At 38.6% G+C, this 25,609-nt stretch overlaps 1 protein-coding gene across 1 annotated transcript in view; it reads left to right on the top strand.

The window, feature by feature from the left end:
• mmp17a (matrix metallopeptidase 17a) overlaps positions 1–23,717 on the top strand; it is a 61,304-nt gene extending 37,587 nt beyond the window's left edge. The window contains exons 4-10 of the mRNA XM_026297769.1: positions 6,692–6,978; positions 13,915–14,091; positions 14,443–14,545; positions 16,313–16,395; positions 17,006–17,158; positions 17,347–17,604; positions 23,392–23,717. Of these exons, the coding sequence (XP_026153554.1) occupies positions 6,692–6,978; positions 13,915–14,091; positions 14,443–14,545; positions 16,313–16,395; positions 17,006–17,158; positions 17,347–17,604; positions 23,392–23,717 (1,387 nt within the window). The remainder of the gene's footprint in view (positions 1–6,691; positions 6,979–13,914; positions 14,092–14,442; positions 14,546–16,312; positions 16,396–17,005; positions 17,159–17,346; positions 17,605–23,391) is intronic.
• Positions 23,718–25,609: the final 1,892 nt, after the last annotated feature.

The raw sequence follows: 25,609 nt of genomic DNA, 5'->3' as shown, positions 1-25,609 counted from the left end.
TACATCTGCTTCAGGGGACTGTAGTGTGAACTGCTGTGAGGACCTGCTGTTTTATGACTGGAACATTTTGCTTTTTCTCATCTCTCGTTTTCCCCATCCTACTATTCCCAGCCTAACACTGCCAGTCATTATGCCTTATGTTGTCTTCAGCTTGGCCCCACTCAGCTGTGCAAAGTAAGGCAGCCTGTCTTTTCTGTCCAGTGAAGCCACGTTTTTGCTCTCAGCACTCACATTTGTGTGAAAGCACAAGGCAGCCAAGATTTACCAGAAATTGTGATATATGAACTATGCAGGCCTTTTTGTCAACCTAGAGCTCCTGTCAAGAAACAGATTATTATGATTTTATTATAAACACTTGTGAATTATTTGTTGATTTCACTTCTGTCACATTTTTTTAAAATTCCATGTGCTGTGTTTTTTTGTTTGTTTGTTTTTAAATCAATACAGCAACAGCAATCAATCTCTGGAGTGTTTGGATATAATTGGTTAGAATTTAATGAAAGCATTTTTATCCAGGTATTTTGTTTACTATGGAATATGCAGAGTTTCATGCTTGTGTCTTTATTATAGAAGTTCACTGTAATATTCTGGTGCTTAACGGATTTCTGAGGTGGAAAATCACTGAAACACTCAAATACATCCACTCATACAAAGTGTAACACCTTTTGACTCTTATTGTGACCTGCACTCTTCAGCTCCAAGGTCCCTGTGTTTATCAGCATACACAAAAGACACATTATATTCATATGCACTAGATGAAGCAGAGAGACACTAAGTTGTGACCAACTATTTTAACATAAATTAAAATATACTTGAGAGGGAACTCATCTACCGAGACATGGCTTAAATGATTATATTTGAAGTCTATTGGAGCATATTCATATTGTTTGAGGTCCCCCTGCCATGCTGAGGTCATGGGGAAGTGATGGCTAAACAGCTTGCAGGGATGTGTTTTCAGAGACACCTCAGTAAAAGATGTTTTATGCCTGTCAGACAAGGTGCGCAACCTCCATAGCCATTTTGTATCTATGAATATGATTGCAACTCTCCACAGCCATTTAAATAACATAATAGCTAGAAGGTTTATTATATTAATTTGCAGTAGTTTAGTTATACCTAAAGCTCAGAAAGCTCATTTTTCTGTCTTTACCTGGATTGTTCAGGAAGTTATCTAGCTCTGTTCAAGGGCAGTGGAAATGCAGTCTTTTGAAGCTTATTTTTGCCATTCTTCAAACATCCCCCTTCTGACTAACTGTTCTTTCAGCAGAGTTTTTGTGTAGGTGTGTAGTCCGTGTTAGGGTGAGCAGATGTTAATTTGCCCAAATAATAGACTTAAAATGCATTGTGAAACGTTACCATCCTCTTATTGATTCAAAGGCAAACAGATTCGAGCTGTCTCGATAACCTGTGTTTAAATCTCTTTAATAGCTTTTCTTTTCTTACAACTTGGTGAATTAAAGATTTCCTTTTTAGACAGAGGAAATTAAGAGACCAAATCCTAAACAAATCCAATTTATTAGGGACAAGCATACCCCACTTTAAAATAAATCAAGTAGTTTGTTAGGTTCAAATTAAGAGCAAACTTTTATCCACGTTGTCATTACTGCTGTTGGAGTATTATTGGCAAAAAAAGGTTTTCACTATCTGCCAAAAATACTTTGATATGGATCAACACGTTTAACGTTTATGTGCGATTACACCAAGAATGATGTTAATGTTGTGTTAATGAAATTGCAAACCTCATTATATTTGACGTGTTCTTGCTAGTATGTTTGACTGATTGTCCAGTAAAGAAAAATAAAGTAAAAAAACATGTCCAGAACTAGTGCTAAACAAAATATCTTGAGAACAATAAACAATCTTATGATTTAAATACATTTAATCATGTATATTACAGAGTGATTTCAGTCAGTTTATTACAATCAAGGATAATATAGTTATTGGGTGCTGGGTTTAAACACATGTATAAGTGTAGAATCATCAAAAGCAGTCTTGTGGTTGATTTGCACATTTCATCTCTTAGTTTTTTACTCTCTCTCCTTCCTCCTTCATTCCTGGCAGCCTATAACAATGCCCCTTTCTTTTCCCTCCTCTTCCATCCTCTGTTTGTCAGTTAAGCACCATAGCGAAAGATTCACGGTCTGTCCAGGATTGCCTGCTGAGTAGTGTTAGGGTGTTCTTTGATGTAAGCAGTTCTTTATGTAGGTATTATATTTGATTGATGTGGAATCGTCTGACAGTACACTCTGTTCTCAGATATTTATTTGTGAGTCAATGATGCACACTCAGGAGCTCTGTTGCTTCTAAACAGCCCCTCAGCCCCTGAGCCGCTGATGAATCCCTCTGTATGCTGCAGCCAAAAACTCTTACATCCACACTTTATCCCCAAACTCTGCTGGCTCATGTGCCTGTCACTCTCTAAATGCTCATCAGACATGGTCATGAAATTTAAAAATAAATTTAAAAAAAAAACCATGATCACACAGACATCAGCTTGATCAGCGATACTCTGATTCTATTAGTGCTGAGCTGAGAAAATTATACAATGATCACATTTGCCTGTGTTTTCGCCCATGAAAACTCATCATCTTTTGTCTTTCATCAGCAGTTAGGGTTTTGTTCTTACTTGTTTCCACGGCAGACAATACACAAATCAGAATACAAAACCAAAAAGTTTGAGGGCTTATAAAATATATCGAGCATTGATATTTGACATATCACTGCACACAAGATAAAACGTTTTTTAGATGCTGTTCCATTTTAATTCATATATTTATTAATAATAATATGAAAAGAGATCTGCAAGAAAAACAAGAAGTCTACTGAGGTTTTTGATTAGACTAAATATTTACCTAATGACTAGCATTCTGCATTTTCCTGACATAATTTAGTTTAGACCAGTGGTCTCCAGCCCTGGTCCTCGAGAACTACTGTCCTGTTTGTTTTCCAGATATCCCTGCCCTACTCACTGCTGATTACCTGGATCAGGTGTTTTCAGCCAATCAGAAACTGGAAGGACAGGGATAGTTGGAAAACCTGCAGGACAGTAGCTCTCGACGACCACTGGTTTAGACAGTGATGATTTCAGAAATATATGTGGCAGTGTTTTTTGTTTTGCTTATTTATTGTCAAAATTATTTCTGATATTGTCATGGGATTAATTTATCTTCAGTCTTTGTCAAGAAAAAAAAAAAAAAACTCTGACCAGAGAACAACTACTGTAGATAAAAACAGAAACCTATATAGATAAAAACAGAAACCTATACTGTCGTCCTCATGGAATGAGGATGAGCTGTTTAATAACATCAGATCTACAGTTAGTCACTTGATTAAAACATCATCAATAATGTTGTCAAAATCAGGGTGAAAGATTGACAAACTGACAAGATCCCTGCCACGGTCTGTAAAGTAAATCGGATTTAATGGAGGCACCACAGGGAAATGAAATCGGCTTCATTTTTCATGCACTTACAGCATACTCTCCTTATGAAAACACCAACAGTTCCCTGAGACTGGTCAGTGCATCAGAAATGCAGGGCAGGAACGCTTTGACCTTGGCAAGCTTTACCTAGAATTACATAGATACAAGCAGACACACACATTTGGATGCCTGTACATACTTACACACTGACAAAACGATGCACTGTGTCTCTCCATCCTTCGCTCTCATCAATATTCTCCCAGCCGCACACTCAGACATACACAATCACCCACCCTCGTCTGTCTGAATCAGGACTAATAAACAGGTGAATTGTCTGTGGAGGTTGCAGCCATTTGCAGTGACCTTGGCTAACTGTGGTTAGCAGTGGGGGTCATGCACTCAGGCAGTGAATAAATGGGGTGTGTAGGTGCATTTTTGTGAACAAATCAAAGCAAGAGAAATTCATAGTTAACTGTAAACCACTGGTCTCCCCACACCATAGGTGATCTGACAAGATTTTAAAATGAGTTGCTGCTTAAATTTGCATATTAATGAAAAAAAAAACATTTTCAAACTTCTCTTTATTATTGCTTTTCATTAACATTGCTAATAGTGTCCATGTGTTTTGTGACAACATCTTGACATACACCTATGTGCTAATTAGTTCATTAATTAGGTGCACTAATGAACGCATTCACATGACTGGGTGCGTTGAAAACCTTGTGGTAACGGCAGGAGAAAAGGCAACTCAAGTTGAATGTAGTGAGGAGCAGGAGAAAGCCAAAACATTAGATGTTAGCAAGGTACAGAAAACATGTGGAAAGAAGAAATGTGAGAAGAGACAAATTGTTTTAAGTGTATTTTAAGTGTTAAGTGTAACTGCTCTCCTCTGTGTTTATAGGACTCCTCTTTAGGAGTATAGCATCAGTCTATGAGTGAGAACCAAGTGGTGCTACTATAGTGTACTCTGTAACACTATAATCTGACAAACCTTAATCTACAATTACTGTAAACACAACACTATTATCACCATTTAGGTTGATAAGGTGACACAGTTGCCTATTTGCCTCTTCTAGCAGATACTTAAAATAAGTATTGCCATTCATCTGGAGAAACCTGGCAAATGTAGTTTTAACTTACATTCTCCTTTTATTTCCATTTGCCCATAAATGTTGCACTCTGTTACCGTGTCTGTTTGCCATTTGATTCTGGGCAGCAGTTGACAGTATTTTTTTTTTTTTAAATAGCTTTTTCACTTAAAAATGCTCACCAAACACTGATAAACACAGTCAGAGTGCAGCTATGAGGCCAAAATGGAAAAGTGCTGCAAAATTCTGTAAAGCTGAGGAGAATAGCACGGTCAGGCTAGCTACTCGACAGTCTGCAGTTTATTTGTGCTGGTCAGCTACCGTGCAGTTGGTTTTTAGAGGAGGACCAGGAGAGAGCAGACATCGAAATTCTAAAAGGAAAAAATAGGGAAAGGTTGAGAGAGAAAAGGCTAACGAATCCTGGAGAGGGAGTTTGTCAGGGATTGAAATACCAAAATATTTCAAAACAAATAAGATGAGATAAACAAGATAAAACCAAATGCAATAAAGGCTAGATAAAAAGTAGACAGTGAAAAATGAGAACAAAACTGAAACAGAGATAAAACAAGACAGAAACTGCTTACTAGTGCGCACCTTGAGAAGTGGTTTAAAAGATTAAAGACACCTCACTGGCGTGAGCTGCTCTGGCAGGTGTTCAGAAGTTTGACTTTGACAGTAGAGGTTCGGTCACCCTCAGCTACAAGCTGAGTCAATGAAACAGCTTGAAGGGGATGAAAGGGCTGAAATGTAGCTGGTGGCAAACGTTGTGATGCAGAAGTTATCAGTTTGTTATCATTTTGCTCATCAGCAGGTCATCAGGATAACAAAGGATGGGTGTCTGAAGGTGTCTCAGCAGAACTCACATCATTGTTTTCTATATTTGTTATGCTGTAAGTGGAGCTTAGTGGACTACACCAGGCACTGTTATCTCAGGGCAGGTAACTTCAGGCCTGGCACACAGAGTAGCTGTGGCATGTTGATAAAAGTGATTTAGTCAAGTTGGCAGATATTAACTGTGACGAATTAAAACGAAATTATCTGAATCACCTATGGAAAGACACGAGGGACCCTTGGGTTTCTGCTTTCACTCTGACACAGATGATTGGTTGATATTTGTTCTATGAGCTAATGTTCTAATCTGTGTTTCCAAAGTGTATTATGAATAATCTTTTGTCAATATGCAACAGACAAGACTCCTGTGAAATGAACAAAGTAGATTTTAAAAACACACACATAACTTTACCCCTGCACACTAGGTTCAGTGTGAGGCACATATACAATGTGTTTTAATTTTGGTTAAAAAAACAAATTAAAGGAACATTAAATATGTAACCCAAGCACTGTTTATTAATTGTAAAAACAAGGATCAGTCCAAATTAACATCAACCTGCCCAGGGACTGCTCATGAAAATTGACCTTCTGGCCAAATCTTATCATCATATTAATATTAATTTATCTGTGTTGTCTGTGATAAATAATTGAATAGACCAAAAGTAAAGTAAGTTTGTATCCCGCTCAGCAGAGAACAAAATAACTGTCAGAGTTATTTTCAAAGATTTCTTAAAAATATAATGTTTAAAACTGACTTTACTTTCACTGCTGTGTGCCTTGTTTTATATTCCTACAGCTCTAACATATTATAATATACTTGACCCTTTGTTTTTTTTTTTTTTAATACAAAATTCAAATGTATGCTTGGAAGGAGCGTTTTTTCTTTTCAGCAACTTAATATGTCTGAATACGTTTTCTAGACACTATGTTCTACTTCGTCAAAGCTGGATTAAAACTCAGACAGAAAGAGCCATTTTATTGGCAAACAAAAAGAGGATATTGTTAACTCTGTCCCTTTCTGTACAGTGTTACAGAGGTCACCAAGGAGACAAATAAAAAAGCAGGAAGGACTCAGGATGTTTTTTCCATTCATGACATTTTTTTCAGTAATGGATAGGATAGGGATGTTACTTTAAGTGTTTAGTAGAGGGGTTATTTTTGAGAATTTTACTCAGAAAATGTGTAACGTGACATGTACTTACATCTAAGTGTGAATTTGCTAAAAACTGCTGCTACACCTACTGGATCAGTAAACACCACTCAGAAGAGTGAAAGTTTGCTGCATGATAACCCCTGCTTGTTTCTTTCTTCTCTTATGTGACATAAATGTCTTCCCCATTTCTTCTCTCAGAGTGAGGACCTTTCCTAAGGATTCAGCCTTACTGGGCAGGGACACTGTTCGGGCTCTAATGTACTACGCCCTGAAGGTCTGGAGTGACATCGCACCACTTAACTTCCACGAGGTGGCTGGAAGTGACGCAGACATTCAAATTGACTTCACTAAGGCCGACCACAATGACGGCTATCCCTTTGACGGACCAGGGGGCACAGTGGCACACGCGTTTTTCCCCGGAGAGAGGTTCACCGCAGGGGATACACACTTTGATGATGATGAGGCCTGGACCTTCAGATCACCAGGTGAGGAATTTTCACTGAAAATAGCCTATACACATGCAGTTTAAAGTAGAAAAAGATATTTAGAAGATGGAAGGAGGATGAGGGAGAAGAGAGTTTCTGGGCAACATCTCACCATGAACATTTCTCATAGTCTTGCAACCTGACCTATTGGTTTCTTAGCAGTTAAAAGACCAAATTGAAGATTTCTGTTGACTTACATTATTCCCTCTTTTATATTTCTAACTAAACAGATGATTGTGAAGATAAAGGAGAAAACAGCACTACATTAAGTGCAATTAAAGTATTTTTACCTGACAGCAAAGTGTTTCCTTTGATTTATGGCACTAAAAAGCTGAAAGTAATGTCTCTACCAAACATCAAAGCACTATTACAATCTGTGCTGCCTACTACGAGCTGCTCCAATGACAATCGATGAGAGAGTTTTTTGGACACAATAACATAGTGATGAGATTTTCAGGGTTGTGGACACACTGTTTACTGCAGAAAAGTCAGTCTGTCTTTATAGTAAGGAACTGTTGTGAAAAGTTTATCTGCTGTACTCAAGTAAATTTCATGCTTAGAGAAAAAATGACATCAGTTGAAAGCAAGCTTATAGACGTAGGTCTTAAACTGTGATTTAAAAGCAGGAACTGATTTAGAAAGCCTGCGATCCTCTGGGAGATCATCCCAGAGCTTTGGGGCTCTAACTACGAAGGCCTGATCACCTTTGGTTTTGAGTTTGGATTTGTACTTGTACGGAGGATTAGAGCCAGAGGCTGCGTGCCAACACATAAGTTGTTAGCAAATCACAAATATACTGTATGTCAGGGCCAAAGTAAGCCGTGCTTTATAAGTAATAGGAAGCATTTTAATGTAATTTGAAAATGAACAGGAATGCCATGGAGAGATGCCAAGACGTGATGGTATCTGTTGGAACCAGTGAGAGGCCAAGCTGCAGCAATCTGAACTTATTGGAGGCGTGGTGTTAATTTGGGGTTAATGACAAAAAGTAAGGAGTCGCAGTAGTCTATTGTGATGTTCATTTTTCCAGTGTTGGAAAAGGTTTGTGTTTTCTGTCTTCACAAGTTGTCTGTTTGGAACATATACAATGTTACAGCAGCTATAGAAATGCTAGGTGTTTTCAAATTACCAGTGTTGTGTGATTTCTCTGTGCCACAGTTTCATCATTTGTGCAGACGTCTTACTTCTCAGTTATTTTACTTTATTTTATTTTACTATTCTCATACTTATTTTTCCAGCGTGTGTGTTTTTTAAAATTGCAAGTCAGGTTACTATCATGATAATGGAAATTGTTTTGAGAAAATGATTAAGATCATTTAATGCCTAGCCACAATATAAATAATTTATAAAGAAAATATATAAATGATATTTCTTCTACCACTGGTGTGGTATTCTTCACAGCAGATCAGTGATATAATCCTGTTGCTTGCATTTCTTCAAACATTATTTGTACGTGTGCAAATACCACAATCACTGATTTATTCAGATGAAAACTGACTTTTTAATTGCACATGCTCAACTGTGACTAAAACCTCTGGCTGAAAGGTAGTGCTCATAGGCTCACTCTGCTTTCCTCTTTCCCAGAGACCGAACTTGAAGCTTGTAGCAGGGTTGTAGATGACACTGACTGTACCAGCTGCTGAGTCTATGACGCAGCCAGGACCTGTGTTAATTTCCAGTCTTTGCTTTTGCTCTGTTAAAGCTGTGAACCATATGCTGCAACAGCTCAGTCTGCTCCAATTAGGCCTCCCAGTGGTACGAGGCCGTAGCAGGACATGATGGCCTGATGTTGTAGTAGTTTACAGCATCATCTGCATAGATGACGGTTTGGTTTAAGATCAGGGCCATGGAGTCAGAGATGTGTTCTTGTCTTAATGACCCCTTTTCAAAGAGCATCATTTGTAACATAGATAATGTTGATTTAAACAGACAAATAAAACAAATAAAACTATCATCAAAGAAATATGTTGCCAGTCATAAATTACTTGACAGTGCCAACAGCCTGATGGGTAAGAGCCATAGTGTTAAACATAGCTTTTACTGTGAGCAAGAGTGAAAAGACGCTGGCTGTGAATCATCTTGTTAGATGATTCTTGCTTTCAAGGTTATTTCTTTCACTCACGATGATGAAAGATGGAATGTATATCAAATAAAAAACGACAGACTTTTTCATTTGTAAATCAGGAATCTGCCTCTTTCTCTTTGGCTGCACTCTGTGCATGGCACTGAAGCCCCTTGTTTCTTATGACCAGTCAATGCCAATAAAAGAAAGGCCTGCACTGTTTACTGCTGACCTTGATTTTGTAATATTATTTTAGCACAGAATGTGATTTTAGATACAGATAGTATACTAGAGACATTATTTCAATGCTCTAAAAACACGATATTGATCCTCTCCTTTAGGGTTTTGCCTGTGGCCTTGCAATCTCTCATATGTACTTTGAGACCATCTATTCAACTCCCTTTAGCACTTACGGGATTTGTTTTAGGCCAAAAAGTTCCTTACTAGTTACAAAATTTCAGATCTTCTCTTTTTTTCTAAAGCACATCAAAGGATAATAGTCTCCAAAGAAATGTGATATTCAAATGGTTTCAGTCTGACATGCCACCATGCACTTTTAAAAAGTAAGAAATGATCAAGCTCATGCAGCAATTCTGACTGAGGTCTAGTTCTTTGAGTGCAACATTTTATACTGCCACAATGTTTGGCCTTTTTCAGTTTTTCAGTTTCCTGCATTAACCAATTTGTTGCACACTTGGGAGCAATTGAAAGAAGCTTTAAGCACAACACTGACATCACCTCATAAAGCTGATGTGGCAAACATATTAGAAAGCTGTTTCCTGTTTACACATCCAGCAGATGTGGGGAAAAATTATCATTCACTCATTCATTTGGAGTTATGTTTTTATTACCTGACTATTGTTTGCTCTTAGATTTGTTTTTAGTCTTCACCAACTCTCTCAAAAATATCAGGCTGTTTAGGGGCAAAATGCTCCACTGTATTCATCTGCCATTTAGTGCTAGGCAGGAAGTGCACGTCTGCCTTTTGAAACTTTTTGTTGAAAGTAATGCACATAGGAGCACTGAGACTGAAGATAAACAGCATAGTTGTGGGCCAAAAAATCAAAACAGAAAGTTGAAAAATACTAAAAAGCTCCTAAAAGCTTTATAGCAGCTACAATCAGATGACGATTCTCTGGATTCATCACTCCAAGCCACACCTTTCACAGCCAAGTAGTCATATGACATTAAAATACTTATTATTCAGGCTTTAAGATATGCTTTAACATGTTGTAATTTCATATGTAAATAATGTTAGTTACTTTTATAATAGTGGACCATAATAAAGCTGAACAATGCTGTATTATAAACAGCCACAAACTGTTTTTGCCTGCATTATTTTGTCTGTACTGTACCTTCCAGGCATGTGTGTTGGTCAGGAAAAACAAGCTGTTTCCTTGTTTCTTCCTGTGTTTACCCATTGATGGCTTTGAACCAGATGTGCCTGCATGATGACTGTTGCTCATTATTACAAACTGGAAGCATATTAGTTAAATTTGGACCATTGGTTTGACAGTAGCACATCTCCTCTTTTGTTTAGCAGCCATCCAGCTTGCTCAATAGCTTGAAGGTTCATTTTCTAGATCTCCTAACTTGCCTAATTTAACACAGTAAATGTTCACAAAAGGAGCTGATGCAAACGTCCATGCCTCTCAATTAATTCTTGGTGTGACATAATAGCTCTTAATAGCCCATTTGCCTTGGGCAGACCAGAATCACAGAGGGAAGTTGTCTCCAAACACACAGATTTCAGCTGTGTTGGTAAAGTTACATATGCACTACACAACAGAGACTGACCAGCACATGGGCAATGGGTGTGTTATGGACTGATTATGTACCTGTGTACTGGTGGATAAGTATGGAAATAGGTGATTGGTATTATTATTATTATTATTATTATATTATTTGTCCATCGGAGAGCTCTGACAAGTTGATTACTCAACAATAAAATGTCCCAACATCAAAATGTTTTGATTTCCAAATTTAAGGAAATCAAGGTCAAGAATCTGACTTCAATTATAGTTTCACTTCTTGGAGACCAAGTTGGGAATTAATACACTTTGATAAATATTTCAAAGGGCAGAAGTGTAATTTTAATTTCTCTGGACACCTTTTTCATATATTTCTAAGGATTTGAGTACATTACTCCTCAAGAATATTAATATGACCAGCTTTCCCTTTGTGAGTAAGGGTTACTGCCTGAACTATATTGCAGCATGGAATCAAATGAAGGCTATGCTTCACTGTACATTTAAAAAAAAATCAAGCTATACATATATATGGGTAATGGCATCCTCAGTCTTTAGGTAGAAGACATCTCCAGAATTTAATTTTCAGGGAGTTCATGAGATTCTCATAAGAAAAAGCTCAAAGACTCAGCAGGCTCAGTGCACAAGCTCTTCTGCTTGAACAATTCTTCGATAAAAATTAAAGCATTTTATTTGTTGGCCATTAGCACTATGTGAAACTCTTGCATTCAGTGTTTGTCATAGGTTTAAAAAAAATCTAAAATCTTGACAGTTAAAGCTGCCGTCTGTTACCGCTGCAAAACAGGGAGGGCACTATACTTGACTCTGCCAAGATGGTTTGCAAGCAGCTTTATGTCATTTAGCTTTAGTTTAGCCTAATTAGGCTTTGTTTTTTTTTTCTCTTTGTGAATATCAATTTCTTTCCAGATTTTAACATACAATTGTCTGCTTTAAACATATTAAAAACAATTCGGATATGTCTGATAAATAAAATCATTACAGCAGAAGGTAATGGCAGACCACAATACTACAGGGATTGGCATCAAATTAAAAGAATAGCCTTCAGCTAGTTGTGCTCCTGCTATTTTCTGCCTTTTTTATGGAACATTATCCCTATTAAACTTTTAACTAAATGCTGCAGGCCATATTTGTAGCAGTGTGGATACATCATGCTATATCCAAGGTAGAATTACCCCTTAATGTAATGTATTTACCATGCATTAAAGTAATAAGATATTGTACTTCAATATTTTATGGTCCCCTGAAAACACTAACGTTATTTGGATGCATTGAATGTTATTGATCATACCCACTGTAATTTTGCTTTTGTGTGAATGTCTTTTTCTGCCTCTCTCTCCTTCTTTTTCCTGTGTTCTAAATTGCCCACAGCGTCGGCTAACTCAATGAATCTCACTCATCCACCCAAATCTCACAGCTCTGACTTTGTCCTGCAGGCACTGGGATTTTTTTCTGTCAACCTCAGATGGACTGTAAATACGATGATATGGTACCTACTTTGTTCTGAATCCCTCATCTCGATCCTTCCTTTTATCCACTTTTCCTCTCTGCACCATGTGCTCTGGTAGATTACAGTTGACATTTGGCTGCTGAATATCCCAGGTGTTGTAAGCAAAATTGCACAGCTCCAATTGTCCTTTGTCCTTTGACAGTGTATAGCCCGGAGATGTTCCCAAGTCAAGGCCAACATAAGGTTAATAGAATGCAGACTTCAGCCTTGCCACCAAGGAACTCTAAGCGGGCTTGGCTCAACAAACTGGCACTCGCATTTTCGCAAACCTAAATCTATAAACCCAGGTTTTGTCTTGCTTAGCGCAGCCAGACTCTGAGTTTTGGAGGATTTTCTTTCTGCAGCCAAACATGGGGAGGAAGGTGCTCTAGTAGCCTGCAGGCTCTGTGAGTGTCTTTACCCACTGCGGGTTTGATTGGCAGCCCAGGGGCTGAGGTAGTATTACCATAGTTATCGCACTCCACCACACACCTGATAGCACTCAAAGCCACCAGAGCTGTCTGTCATGCCTCTTAACTTACAACCTATAGAGTTCACTCATAAAAGGGATAAAATGTGCAACAGGGGCTGTTGTTGGTTCTACAAAGTCACAAACTTTAAGCTGCAAGGTAACCTCTGTCAAAGCTGAAGCTGAGATAGTAATTTTTAAACTAAAAGCATTTGATGATTTACAAAATTGTCCATGAAACTCTTGGTTTCGCTGATTGCCCCAAAAGGGTGCGGAGTGAATTGAAAGTGAGGGAGGAGCTTTGCCCCAAGATTTTGAACATGCAGTTTTCTTAAGTAATTTACTACCATGCTGGACAGTAAGGACTGTAGGGAAGAAAAATATGCTGTGTGCAGCATTCTGCAAATACTCTCCTACTGCTCTCCTAAATACCTCCAGGTTAAAAGATGAGGGGTGAGAGTTTGTAGTTTTCAAAAGTGGATGGTACTTTTTGCTCTATTCGAGTTCCAAACTCAAATAGATGTGTGTATTTACATTACTAGTTAAAAGTCAAGTATTTGAATGCAAGTATTTGACACAACATACAGTACATATTTGGTTTTTAAATGACTGTATTACATTACTGCTACTAGCAGTAGATAACAACTGATGTCATATTTTCATGCAGTACTGCTGAACAGGAAGCCTCATAAATAAGCAAGCATAATTAAATAAAACATGATAAGTACATTGTAAAAGGCCACAGATCATCTACATCAGGGGTCACCAATCCTGGTCCTCAAGGCCCACTGTCCTGCTGGTTTTCCAATTATCTCTGCTCTTCCAGTTTCTGATTGGCTGAACACACCTGGTCCAGGTAATCAGCAGCATGTAGGGCAGGGATATCTGGAAAACAAGTAGGACAGCGGGCCTCAAGGACCAGGATTGGTGACCCCAGATCTACATATTCACTCTTTTTTAAAACATTGTTTCAACTTGAGCTAAAAATAATCAGATTTGCGATCCATTTTGAGTTCTTTGGCAATTTCCTCTGGGATTAATGTAGTTCTTTGAATCTAGACTTCTATATATCTTGCCTTTGAACAGAGAAGGACAGAAAGATGTATTTTTAAAAAGCTGATGAACATCTCTCTTTTATTCTCTTCTTCAGACTCCCATGGGATGGACCTTTTTGCAGTTGCAGTCCATGAGTTTGGTCATGCCATCGGCCTGGTCCACACCTCAGCCATCGAGTCCATCATGAGACCGTACTACCAGGGTCCTGTAGGAGACCCTCTGAAATATGACCTACCTTATGAAGACAAGGTCCGGGTGTGGCAGCTCTACGGTATGAGGGAACGTTCATCTACTGTTCTTTGTTCAGGACAAAGAGAAAGAGCAACGGTTCAGCTCTGAAGAGAAAGGATATTGATTAATGAAGACATGGATCGAGTTAATTGGACCATTTTCTGCCATACGATTTTATCAGACTGTTGATTTAATGAGTTGCCATGTACAGGGGAGTAACTAATGAGTATGTAGACTGACATTGCAAGGGAGATGGATTGAAGTATTGGATTGGAGTAATTTGAGCTAGAATCATAACTATTTAAATAGATTATCAAATAGTTTTAAAGTTTTTGTTTTTGTTTTTGTTTTTTTTATGGCATTCTCATTGTACCTCACATATCCTCCCCAGGTGTCAGAGACTCAGTATCCCACACTATTCGACCAGGCAACCCCTCACAGACAGCTGAACCTCCTGTCCTGCTGGACCTTCCTGAAAACAGATCGACTCTCCTGTAAGTAGAAGATGTGATGTAATCTTAGGTCAATGCAATGAACTCAGCTACTCTGGTTTCCTCTTTATCGATAATGTTCCTAATGTTTTCTGGCCTTTGAAAACACACATTCATCCATGGTTCATTCTTTTCCCTCTGGTGTTTCTATCCACTGCCTTGGTAAAGATGTTGGCTGTAATAAATGTCCCCTATTGATGAACACAGAAAGGCAGAGTTAAAATAGCAGCTGACAGGCCCTAAATGCAGCTGTGGTTCACAACCTGTTTTGTTAGATGTATCCCTGCCGTCCTGCCCAAATGTGTTCATTTGAATTGATTTTAACATTTTAATTATTTATAATCAGCAATAAATGTATTACTTGCAGGTGTATTTAGGAAACTGTATATTCCTGTTAACTTGCATTGTTTACTTCAACTTTTTATCCTACTTATCTATCTATTTGAACTTTTTAGCTATGACTTTTAGTGGAGATTTTTTATCTGCTACAAATTATGCCTGTTGAACAATTAGATAATAAATTATTTAATTTAATTATTTGAGGTACTTCACAATCCCATAAACCATGACATCTACAGAAGTACTCTGTTTGGAGTCACTGTTCTAGGAGAGCTAATGAAGTTTGACTTTATAGGGTAACCCATATACACAATTCATGAAATCATAAAATTCAAGAGTTCTTCACCTCATGAACATGAGCTCAGGGTCACAGCAGTGTGCTGTGCTATAAGCCAATGGATCACCACAAAGGGTGAGTTTCATTCTCTAGCTATCATGACCACAAAATTCATGGCTATTGGGGCCTTGACTTATCATTCAGCTTCAGCTTTGATCAAAAGTCATTAAAGGTCCATAACAATGATGAGTGGATTTGAATAGGTGAATATTTTGACAACGGAGATGCAATATAGGAAGGATCACCACAAGGTTTGTCTGAGTGACCATGAAAAATGTCACAGTTGATATAAAGGGGGCACTGCAGGAAAGATGAGTTAGAGGTCAATTTTAAGGACTATAAAAATCAATACAAAATTTCACTGCAACTACTGAAAGGGTTGTACAGATATCCCACCAAATATCCCCATATAATAGGCTCCAGCAGATTCCCGTGACCCTGGTTAAGGAATAAGCAGGTATAGAAGATGGATGGATGGATGGATGCATATCCCCATATAGGAAGTGTATTTCACTCATTATACATCAAACCCACGGTGCAGCCAGTCAGGTAGGCTACACAACATATGAGCCATAAGTGAATTTTGAGTGATGACGTGCGTCCGAAGTATCAGCCTTTCACTGTCCTCTAATTTTCACCACCTCCAAGGCATGATGCATGGAAAAACTGGTTCATTGACACGGATCAAAAATATTGACCACTAGGCAGCAGTGTCGTGTTAACAAATCTCTGAATGGAGAGCTTTGTTTGTAATACAAGGTCTGGTGGCCTCCCACTCACAGTGGCAGCCCTGTGGTGCTAATGGCTTCATCATTGGCAGGCCGACCACGTCAGTGCTTTAAATCACTTATTAGCCTGGGGCATAAATGCAATAGGGGACCTCACCGTGTCAGCGTGATAGCGTTTTGCCTAATGTTTAGCCTGTTAAATTGAAGGAAACACATGCACATACATCTACATATTCAGACTATGTCAGCGGGTGAGTGCAATTATCACATGGTGGTTGTTTTTTTATGTAAATGATTTTAACTGGGTTCAGTCCTTTTTTTGTCCTGCAATCAGTGAGGTTGTTTTATGTTCCTTTCCTCTCTCAGGCTGGCGCGAGATGTCCCAGACAGATGCACCAGTCACTTTGATGCTGTGGCCCAAATACGAGGGGAGGCCTTCTTTTTCAAAGGTAGTCAAGCCTGAAAGAAGAAATTAAATGAAAGACAGATAGACAGACAGATAGAGTGACAGTGAGAGTGACTAGAGAAAAAGAGGTGAATGGAGAAGAGATAAAGTGAAAGAGTAAGGGACAGGGGCTGGGCACAGGACACAGTGTTAGCTCCAGCGATCAATAGAGAGCCAAGTCATGTGTGGCTCCCAGGGCTCATATCACCAGCTCACACACCATCACCTATTCTGCAGCCCAAACAAAATGTTCCTATAGTGGCCAGCCTGTTGTGCTGTGTACATATCATTTCCTGAACCTGATACTGATCATTTTGTCTCTCTAGCCAGTCAGGCTAGTAGATGCAAGACATGTTTTTTCTGTCAAAACATGTTTAATAAAGTAATTTAAAATTATTTTTTTTATTATTAAATTGAGTAATAGTACATGATGTGTGTTGATGAAAGGTTCCCCTGTCTGCTGAATCATTCTGCTTCTCCTTCCAAGTATAAGCATTTTCTTTCCTATTAACACTGACAGTGTGACCAAACTAAACATGACTTTTCATGTAATAGATGACTACAAGATCTTGGGGGAAAAGTTCCCAGGTCTGACCTGTTCCTGTCTGCCTTAGGGAAGTACTTTTGGCGACTAACTCGAGAGAAGCACCTGGTGTCTCTTCGTCCAGCTCAGATTCATCGTTTCTGGAGGGGCCTTCCACCCAACCTGGATAGTGTGGATGCTGTGTATGAGAGACCTGGGGACCACAAAATAGTATTTTTTAAAGGTAATATCTCTTGTCTGATTTCAGATTTATCTTAGCATTCATTTTGTACTTTTCAGTGTGGATTTAGTTGAATGACTAAGCATAGTGCTGCCCCTTTGCTATGTACTTTAAACTGTTGCTGGTCGAATTGATATATTCCAAATTTAAAAGTATGTTTTATTCTCGTTGTGTCCTTGTTTACACATCAGGTCTAAAGTACTGGGTATTTAAAGACAATAATGTTGAAGAGGGCTACCCTCGTCCGATCAGTGACTTTGGCCTACCCTTGGAAGGAGTAGATGCAGCCTTTGTTTGGCTGCACAATGACAAAACCTACTTCTTCAAAGACAACCACTACTGGCGCTATGATGACCACCTGAGACGTATGGACCTGGGCTACCCTAAAGACAGTACACTTTGGAAGGGGCTGCCACCACACCTGGACGATGCTATGAGATGGTCAGATGGTGAGTAGCCATAAAAATGAACGCTTCATGCTACTTTATTTTTCTGTTTACTTCCCCTCACTAATTAATTCATTGAGTCATAGCCACTGTAATGCTCTGAGGTGTATTAGATTTAGAAATAAACTAAAATTGAAAGAAGCCATAAAAAGACATTTTCTCATCTCTGGAAAAACTGTCCAAAATGTTAAGACAGGTATATAAAGTCTTACTGGAAGCTGTGAAAAGTGAGGAAAACCTCTGGTAATTGCAACTCAGAATTGGAGTTAACAAATTTAATGTCAAAAAGTGCTTAAGGTATTTGCCAGAAATGCGCAGTATTCAACCTTGCAGCACTTCCAAAAGCTACAAGTAGTTAGCTTTAATAACTTTAATAACTTTCCTAAGTTAAATCTATCCCATATCAATACCCACAGCAACATTTTAGATGGCTTTTGTGGAGTCAGTTATTGTTTTTATAATTGTTAACAAATAACAGCATCAGTGACATAGTTTTTCCTACAATTGAAAACTATATGCTAACTGCACACCCCAGGTACAGCCACACAAAAACTCATGATATATCATAGATATATCAGCTTTTGGTAAATATTACACTGTGTGTACACACACAATAATGGTGATTAAAAAGTGTGCTCTGGTTATGGAAAATGAAATGTACAGCAGCTTGTTTGCCTTTAGGGACTCTTTGGACGCAATCTGCTCAACTTTCCAGACAACAAACTTTTTCATTACAGATACTGAGTCAGTCTACTAGAAAGAGGCTGTAAGACTGAGATCTCAGCTTGCCAACAACAGGCTTGACCTTTACTCTGCAACCACAGTGGAGAGCAATGTTGGATGTTATGAATCCACAAGCTTGCCTTCCCTCATTAAGCCATGTTGCCACTGTAAGCTCAGTGGAGTCAGTCAGATTCATGAGAAGTTCACCATTTGAAAAACTCTAAGATGGAATGACAGTATCGTTAATCTAATCAAGGAGGTTCAACACAGAGTTACTCCGGCATTAACCTCAGTCCAATCAATGTCTCACAGTCAATGCTGATCCTGTTCTTCTGATCCATCTCCTGCAACATCTCTGCCTTCCTCCAAGATAAAATGAAGTTTGTCATTCAAACAGCTGAGCATTCAGTCAGCTTGTCATTGTCATCTGTAAAAGACTTGAATGGCACCAGAGCAAGAAAAAAAAAAAAAGCAGTGAAAGAAACATTTTTAATGGAGGGGCCATTTTTACTCCTTAGGGCATCCGTGCATTTTACAGCTTCAGTGCATCAGTTACTTCCCTGCAGCTATCGGTCTCCTCAGCCAGCACTCCCTATCATCATTACAATGGCTTTCTCATAGACACACACGAGTGCACACACCATGTACACCCCATTGCACTGACTGAATCACACAGATATGCAAATGGAAACTAATTTGAGATATTAAGAAACTTTGTATTTATGTTGGTAATAAGTTCGGTTGAGTAACTTTCTGGCTTTTTACATATGTTTGCTGGTTGAGTCTTTGGTCTCATGTTTGCTGGATGTGTGCATAGGCTTGTTTGCTACCAAGTTTCTTTAAATCAGTTTCTTTATCTTGTTTTGCTAATTCTAAGTGACCCAAATCAGCTAATATTGTTTTAAAGTTTGTTTTATGTGTGCTTTATTGATCTGCATGATTTAATTGGTATATTTTGTCCACCACAAATAAAATACACAAATTAATTTTATGATTCATGAAACACAATCAATAACAGGCCAGATAACACCAGGTCGTCACATCCACGGGCACAGATTGAATCATGCAAATCACATAATCATGTGACACTGTTTAAAGTGGAGCAGAAATTATTCTTTAAAAGCATTCAGCAATGATCAATATGCGCATCTTTACAGCGTTGGCACAATGACAGCATTTCAATACTGATTTAGTTCTTGTTTCAGTTGTATTCTCACTATTCTGCCATCAGCTTAGGCGTTCACTCTGCTGCAGCTACACTGGGAACAAAAGCTATTTTGAAGGCCTCCAGATTGTCCCTGGTCATGTCCCCTTTTTGTTTTTTTACATGTGGATATGTAAGTACGTCTTCATGCGGTCTAGTGCTTGCTACTTTCCAGCTGGTTGTGCATGGCTCTCAGTGACCACAGCCAAGACGTCTTTCCTTTTGAGAGAGCTACTCCTCTGTTGTCACTGAGTGGCCGTGCATGAAAAATTTTACCCTGTGGCATCATGGGCACTGCCTTCTGCTCATATATAATTAAACTGCTTCCAGAATATGATTATAGTCGGAAATTTTTGAAACAAATCGGGGAAGAAGTGTCAGTGCCAGATGGATGACACATGGATTGTTCTCAGTTTATGGCCTCAAATTTGCTTTTAGTTTATATACCATATGGTGAACCGCTGACAGCAGTTGACAGTTGACTTGAAAAAGTCAACACCAGCCACTGATATGATCTTTGTCACACTCAAACAGTCAACGCTGCTTCATAGCTGACGTTATACACAATGTGCACAGGATTGACCAAATAAACTAAAAAAAATAAATAAATAATGCTATGTTAGGTTTGTTTGTTAGACAAAGTTTGACTCATGCAGTACATTTACAGTACTGTTACAGATATATGCTGTCGATGGATCTGCTGTAGATAACTCCAAGTAGTAAAGCAGATCAGCAGGATATTAATATCAGGTCTCAGAGCTGTGACACATGTTTCACCTGCCTTTCTAATTAACGAACTGAGGTGCTTGACAAGCAGCAGTTTAATCTTGTAGAGGAAATATTCATGGACTATTCCTGAGTATTAGTGTAATGATCAACTTCATAGAAATCTTCGCACAGCAGAATTATTCAGTTTTTTTTAATTGGTTTTTTGTTTTTAGCTTACCTAACATTTAAAATATGACTTTTATAATTGCCCTCATGTAGAAATCACAGTGCCATCTGACATTTAGTACAGTGTCCAACTGAGAGAAATATTTTAATCAATATAATCTGGACCATTCATTTAAGAAAGCCCAAGGTTATATTGAAACACAACACTTAATGAAAAATTGATACCCCAATGCAATGCATTAGTTCAAACGCATGTGTAGTTGATGTTATTCAGTTAACATGTGTAATGATCATTTGTGTTTATCCCTTCCCCTGGCTCTCCTTCACCTTCCTTTAAAACCTTCCTCTAACCTCCCCTTCTCTTTTTACTCTCCACTCTCTGAATGCGACTAGCTTTATAGGAGGATGTGGAGTAATATGATCATTACTGGAGCATGTCACGCCTGAGTCTGCCATGTCAGTGTTCTTTACAGACAATGTGCATCTGTGCCTGTATAACGTGCTGGTCTCTTACCACCTATAAAATGTCGAGTACATTGTATAAAACCACTACATACTGTAGTGTACACTGTATATGAGTGTGAAAATATCTGTGGCATTAGAATGACATTACCCATTATTAGGCATTAGCATTAGTGTGTGCTGGATAATTACTTGCATTAATAAGAATCGCTAATAAAAATGTATAATTTAGAACTATACTGTTTTGCACAAGAGTTAGCATGTTTTGATGTATGTTACAGTAAAGTAAATACTGCAGTACTGCAGTTTCATCAAATAGTTCTGTTATGAAATGTACACTAGGTTGATAGGTTGATGCATCCTGACTTTGTGGAAGTTTTTTCCTTTGAAATGTGTTTTGAACAAGTGCATAACAGGTACAGTTTTTATCTACAGCTTATTTGTTTTGATTTTGATCTCAGAGGTAGAACTTGAAAAGCACATTACAGTACCAGTAATAAGCTCAGTGAGATTTAGACTCCCTGACTAAATAGGTTGAAACTGAGAGCCTGTTTCATAACCTGATTTAATGTCTGCGCACCATATGAGGATGTGGAGACAATAGTTTTAGAATTAATGAGCCACCAAATATGAAATATTGTAAATCAATAAGGCAGCTGGATTTGTATGAACTAAAAACAGGCCAAAGGTTTATGTTTTCTGTACTTGTGTGTACAATGTTCTTTTAAAACGTGGACAATTAAATATTTACCCTTTTTTTTAAAAAAAATGTTATTTTAAAAAAACAGTTTAACTGTCTGTCTCAGCAGCATGCTAATATTGGGTTGTGTGTGTGTGTATGTGTGTGAGTTAGGTATGAAACAGAGACTCTGGTCTTTAGGGGTCAAGTTCATTTTCTTTGTCTACAACACCTTTTTGTGAGAGGGTTGCATCAGGAAGGGCATGCAGCGTAAAACTTGTGCCAAATCAATCATGCGGATCAGTTGATCCCCCTGTTTTGAATCCTAATGGGAGCAGAATAGTTTTTTAATTGCTTACTACTTACTACCATTTTTTTTTCGAGCTGTTGACTATATATAAGTCAGAAATGTGTGTGTACTTAAGTAAAGTCAGAGTCAAAGCTACACTTTGTTGTTGTACTTGTTTGGTATAGTCAGTTGTTGCTTGTGTTATACACTCACTCGGTTACAAACCCCAGATTGGTTAGTTGTGCTACTGTTCTGTAATGATCTGTCATATTGAACAGATTCTCATAAATGTGTTTTTAATTAAATATTTCAAGGCAAACTTGGATTCCACCATTAAACTTAAATGAAATTATTTACATCACAAAGAAAACATGCACCACATGTATATTTGAAGCTAACTGAAGCTGTGAGACGCTCTGTCATATAGAAATGACAAAAATACAGGTTTTGAACTGTTACTGCATAAGTGCAAAAGAGATTTGTTGTCATTTAAAACTTAAATTTGGGGATATTGACTTAAACTGAGTAATTAGAGACAATAATATCAGCATGTTCTTCCCATTTTCTTTGAGTAGATGAGAGCTTCAAATCTGGAGTTGATCCCCAGGTGCTGGAGAATGATAATGTTGACTTTAACTTGCATTGTTTTGTCAGCTTTTACCAAGCAAATCCCCCTTTAAGAAATTCTTGCACCAGTTGGCTGTCCAGATTAAGCTTTGATAAAGCACTTGTAGATGCTGGAAACTGGCACACAAACAACTAATTAGCAGGAGGGACTTACTCCTTATTTCAAGCTACACTCAGCAGGAGCAAGCAACCTCACCTCTCTTCCTTATGGCAACTCCCAGCTGAATGTTCCCTGTCAGGTGTTAAGAGGTCTGTGTTGTGTCTGAGCTTTCGCCAGCTTCACAGGTCCTGATCCAAGCTCTTTGATGTGTGCATGGTGGAACAAGCCAAATGCAAAAGAGGGGAACAGTACCAACAAAATCCCCATTTCCATGGATATGCATGTATATGCTGTATAGAAAGTCAAACACACAAATTCACATATACACACACGTTTTGGGCTGGGGAACTGGATCTTCATCAACACCTTTGTCTGCCTTTAGGCCTAGCATGAAGAGAAAACAGGGAAATGGAGCGAGGAGAGAAGTGAAGACGATGTGGTGACAGCTCATGGTGAACACTTAAGTGCAAAGAGTGTTAGAGACAGAAACCAGAACGAAATCACAGGTTTAAGTGATGGATAGATGAGAGGAAGAGAGTGCTGGCAGTGAGAACAATGCAGGATGGAGAGAAAAGGTTACAGGAAGCAGCTAAAGAGAATCATTAATGTTAGTTATACATTTTTCTTTCACAAGTATCCTGCTAATACATTTCTGTTTGCTATATTTTAATATTTAATTTGCGTCATATTTTTCTGCTTTAAGGGCTAAGTTAGCTTTTTACCTAATGTGAGGTTTAGTATTGGTGATATTACTGTCTCTGTTTCATAGCACACACTAATCCCAACCCTCTCCTTCACCTCGCCTCGTCAAGGCTCGTCCTATTTCTTCAAGGGGAAGGAGTACTGGCGAGTGCCTGGCAGTGACATGGAGGTGGAGGCAGGATATCCCCGCCTGATCGCTAAAGACTGGCTACTGTGCACCGAGATGCAGTCGGACTCTCCTGAGACAGAGCCCAAAAGCACAGAGACGAGAGTCAACGTGCACCGTCAGCCGGACCACGCAGAGAACGGATACGAGGTGTGTTCCTGCACCTCTGACTCTGCCTCACCTTTAGGCGCTCGCCCCTCCCCATCTCCCATCTGGCTAATGTCACCTCTCTGGACGCTCTCTCTGGCCCTCCGCTCCGAACTACTATGATGCCAAAGCGTGGGACTAAGTTCTCAAGCTGGGTACAAGAGACACACAGTGGAGGGCCAGTGAACACTGAAATGGAAAATTCAGCCCATATAAAAAGCAGTTGGTATGTTTTTGATATTGATTTGCTGTTATTTATTTCTCACACCATTTGATGGTCATTTAAAGCGCCTTGCATTATGGGTAGTGCATACAGTTGTCATATTACCATACTAGGGTTCACCTAGTAGCTCTCAATCCAACACACTTACATTGACAATGCAGAACCACAAATTCTATTTTTTAGCTTCTTCTTGAATGACCAACTATCTCTACAAAGAAAGTTAACTGATGTGTGGGACTGATCAGTCTTGTGTTCTTTTTTTTTTCATGTACATTCACAGCAATAACAAATGGCATCCTTGTTTTTACCTTAAAGGAATAGTTCAACATTTTGGGAGAAAAAAAAAATCTTTCTTGCTGAGAGTCAGACGATAAGATTGATACAAAGCAACAGTCAGCAGCTCTTCAGCTTAGTTTACCATAAAAATAGAAACAAGAGGAAATATCTACCCTGGCACTGTTCAAAGCTACACCTACCAGCAGCTCTGAAGCTCACATCTTTGTCATCTGCCTTTACAGGCAGTTATGTGCTGGTAGGCAGATTGAGTTAACATCAGACAGAACCAGGCTAACTCTTTCTCCATGTTTCTAGTCTTTATGCTAAGATAATCTGAGTAGCTCTTGAATCTATAATTCATATAACTTTGTGAAGAAAGTAAATAAACATTCCCCAAAATGTCAAATTAATATTTTAAACAATGCCTTTTTTCCAATATGGTTATTCCCATGGTCAGAGTTGAAACAAAATTTTAACTCAGTGACAGAAAAAGTCACTTGAAAGACTCAACCCAGGGCAAATAAAGTCATCTGGGTGCATAGATACTGTAGCCTGACAGGTGACTGGCACCCAGGCATGTATCAAGGCAGACAGCTAAAACGTAACCTGGGATGTAGTGCAGATAGATAGTTTGCAGATGAATGGCCCCATGAGTTGTTGACAGGAAGACACATGAATGGCATGCTGGGATGACGACAGGTAGATAGATGCAAGACAGGTGAAAACCATCCAGCACAGCTTTATGAAGAAAAGGGCAGGCAGAAATGGGTGAAGTGAGACAAATGACTTCCTGTTAGACAGAAAGTTAAAATCCCAGACTTTCTTGAATGTCAGTTAACATCGCTACCCTTGCTTAAATCTGTACTCCCATGCCATTTGAGGAACTGCTATTCATGTATCTCAATGAATTCATCTTTTTCCCCCTTGGTACAGAAGCATTCATCATCATTATTCGAGGCGATATTGGTTTTGTTGTGTTTTTTTTTTTTTTTGTAATAAATATGGATAGATTGTGGTTCCATGTTGCTTTGATGAGGCTGTAGTTCATGGAGCCTTTTCTTCATTAATCCAATCTCCTGCTGGTGACGTCCTTAGCAGACCTCACAAGATAGCAACCAGATTTATTCTTGCTGATATATTTACCTACAATTTAAATATAGACACAGATTTATTTGAGTTGAAATGTTCCATGGTTACTGCAAAACCAAGTGGACCGTGTATATTTCAAGCTGTGTTTTCTAATGTAAAATATTTTTGTAGAAAAATAAAAGAATCTTATTGACTTTATTGGTTGGACTGAGTGCGTTATTATTTAGCGTCACTGAAAGGGAGCCCGTGTTTGAAGACGGATGAAGGTAACATGAAAGCTTGCAGATGCCAAATGGGAGTCGCTCTTCATCAATCTGATGTTTTTAAGCAGCTTTTCTCCTGTAATTATTAATACCGTTCTGCCACACGTCAGGGACACCACACACACTCGGTGTTGGTTTCTGAACAGATCTGCTGAAAGAGTTTT

Source organism: Mastacembelus armatus, chromosome 12 (genome assembly GCF_900324485.2).
Source record: "Mastacembelus armatus chromosome 12, fMasArm1.2, whole genome shotgun sequence".
Classification (NCBI taxonomy): Eukaryota; Metazoa; Chordata; class Actinopteri; order Synbranchiformes; family Mastacembelidae; genus Mastacembelus; species Mastacembelus armatus.
The sequence above is the reverse complement of the archived record's forward strand: the minus strand, read 5'-3'. Positions and strand labels throughout refer to the sequence as shown.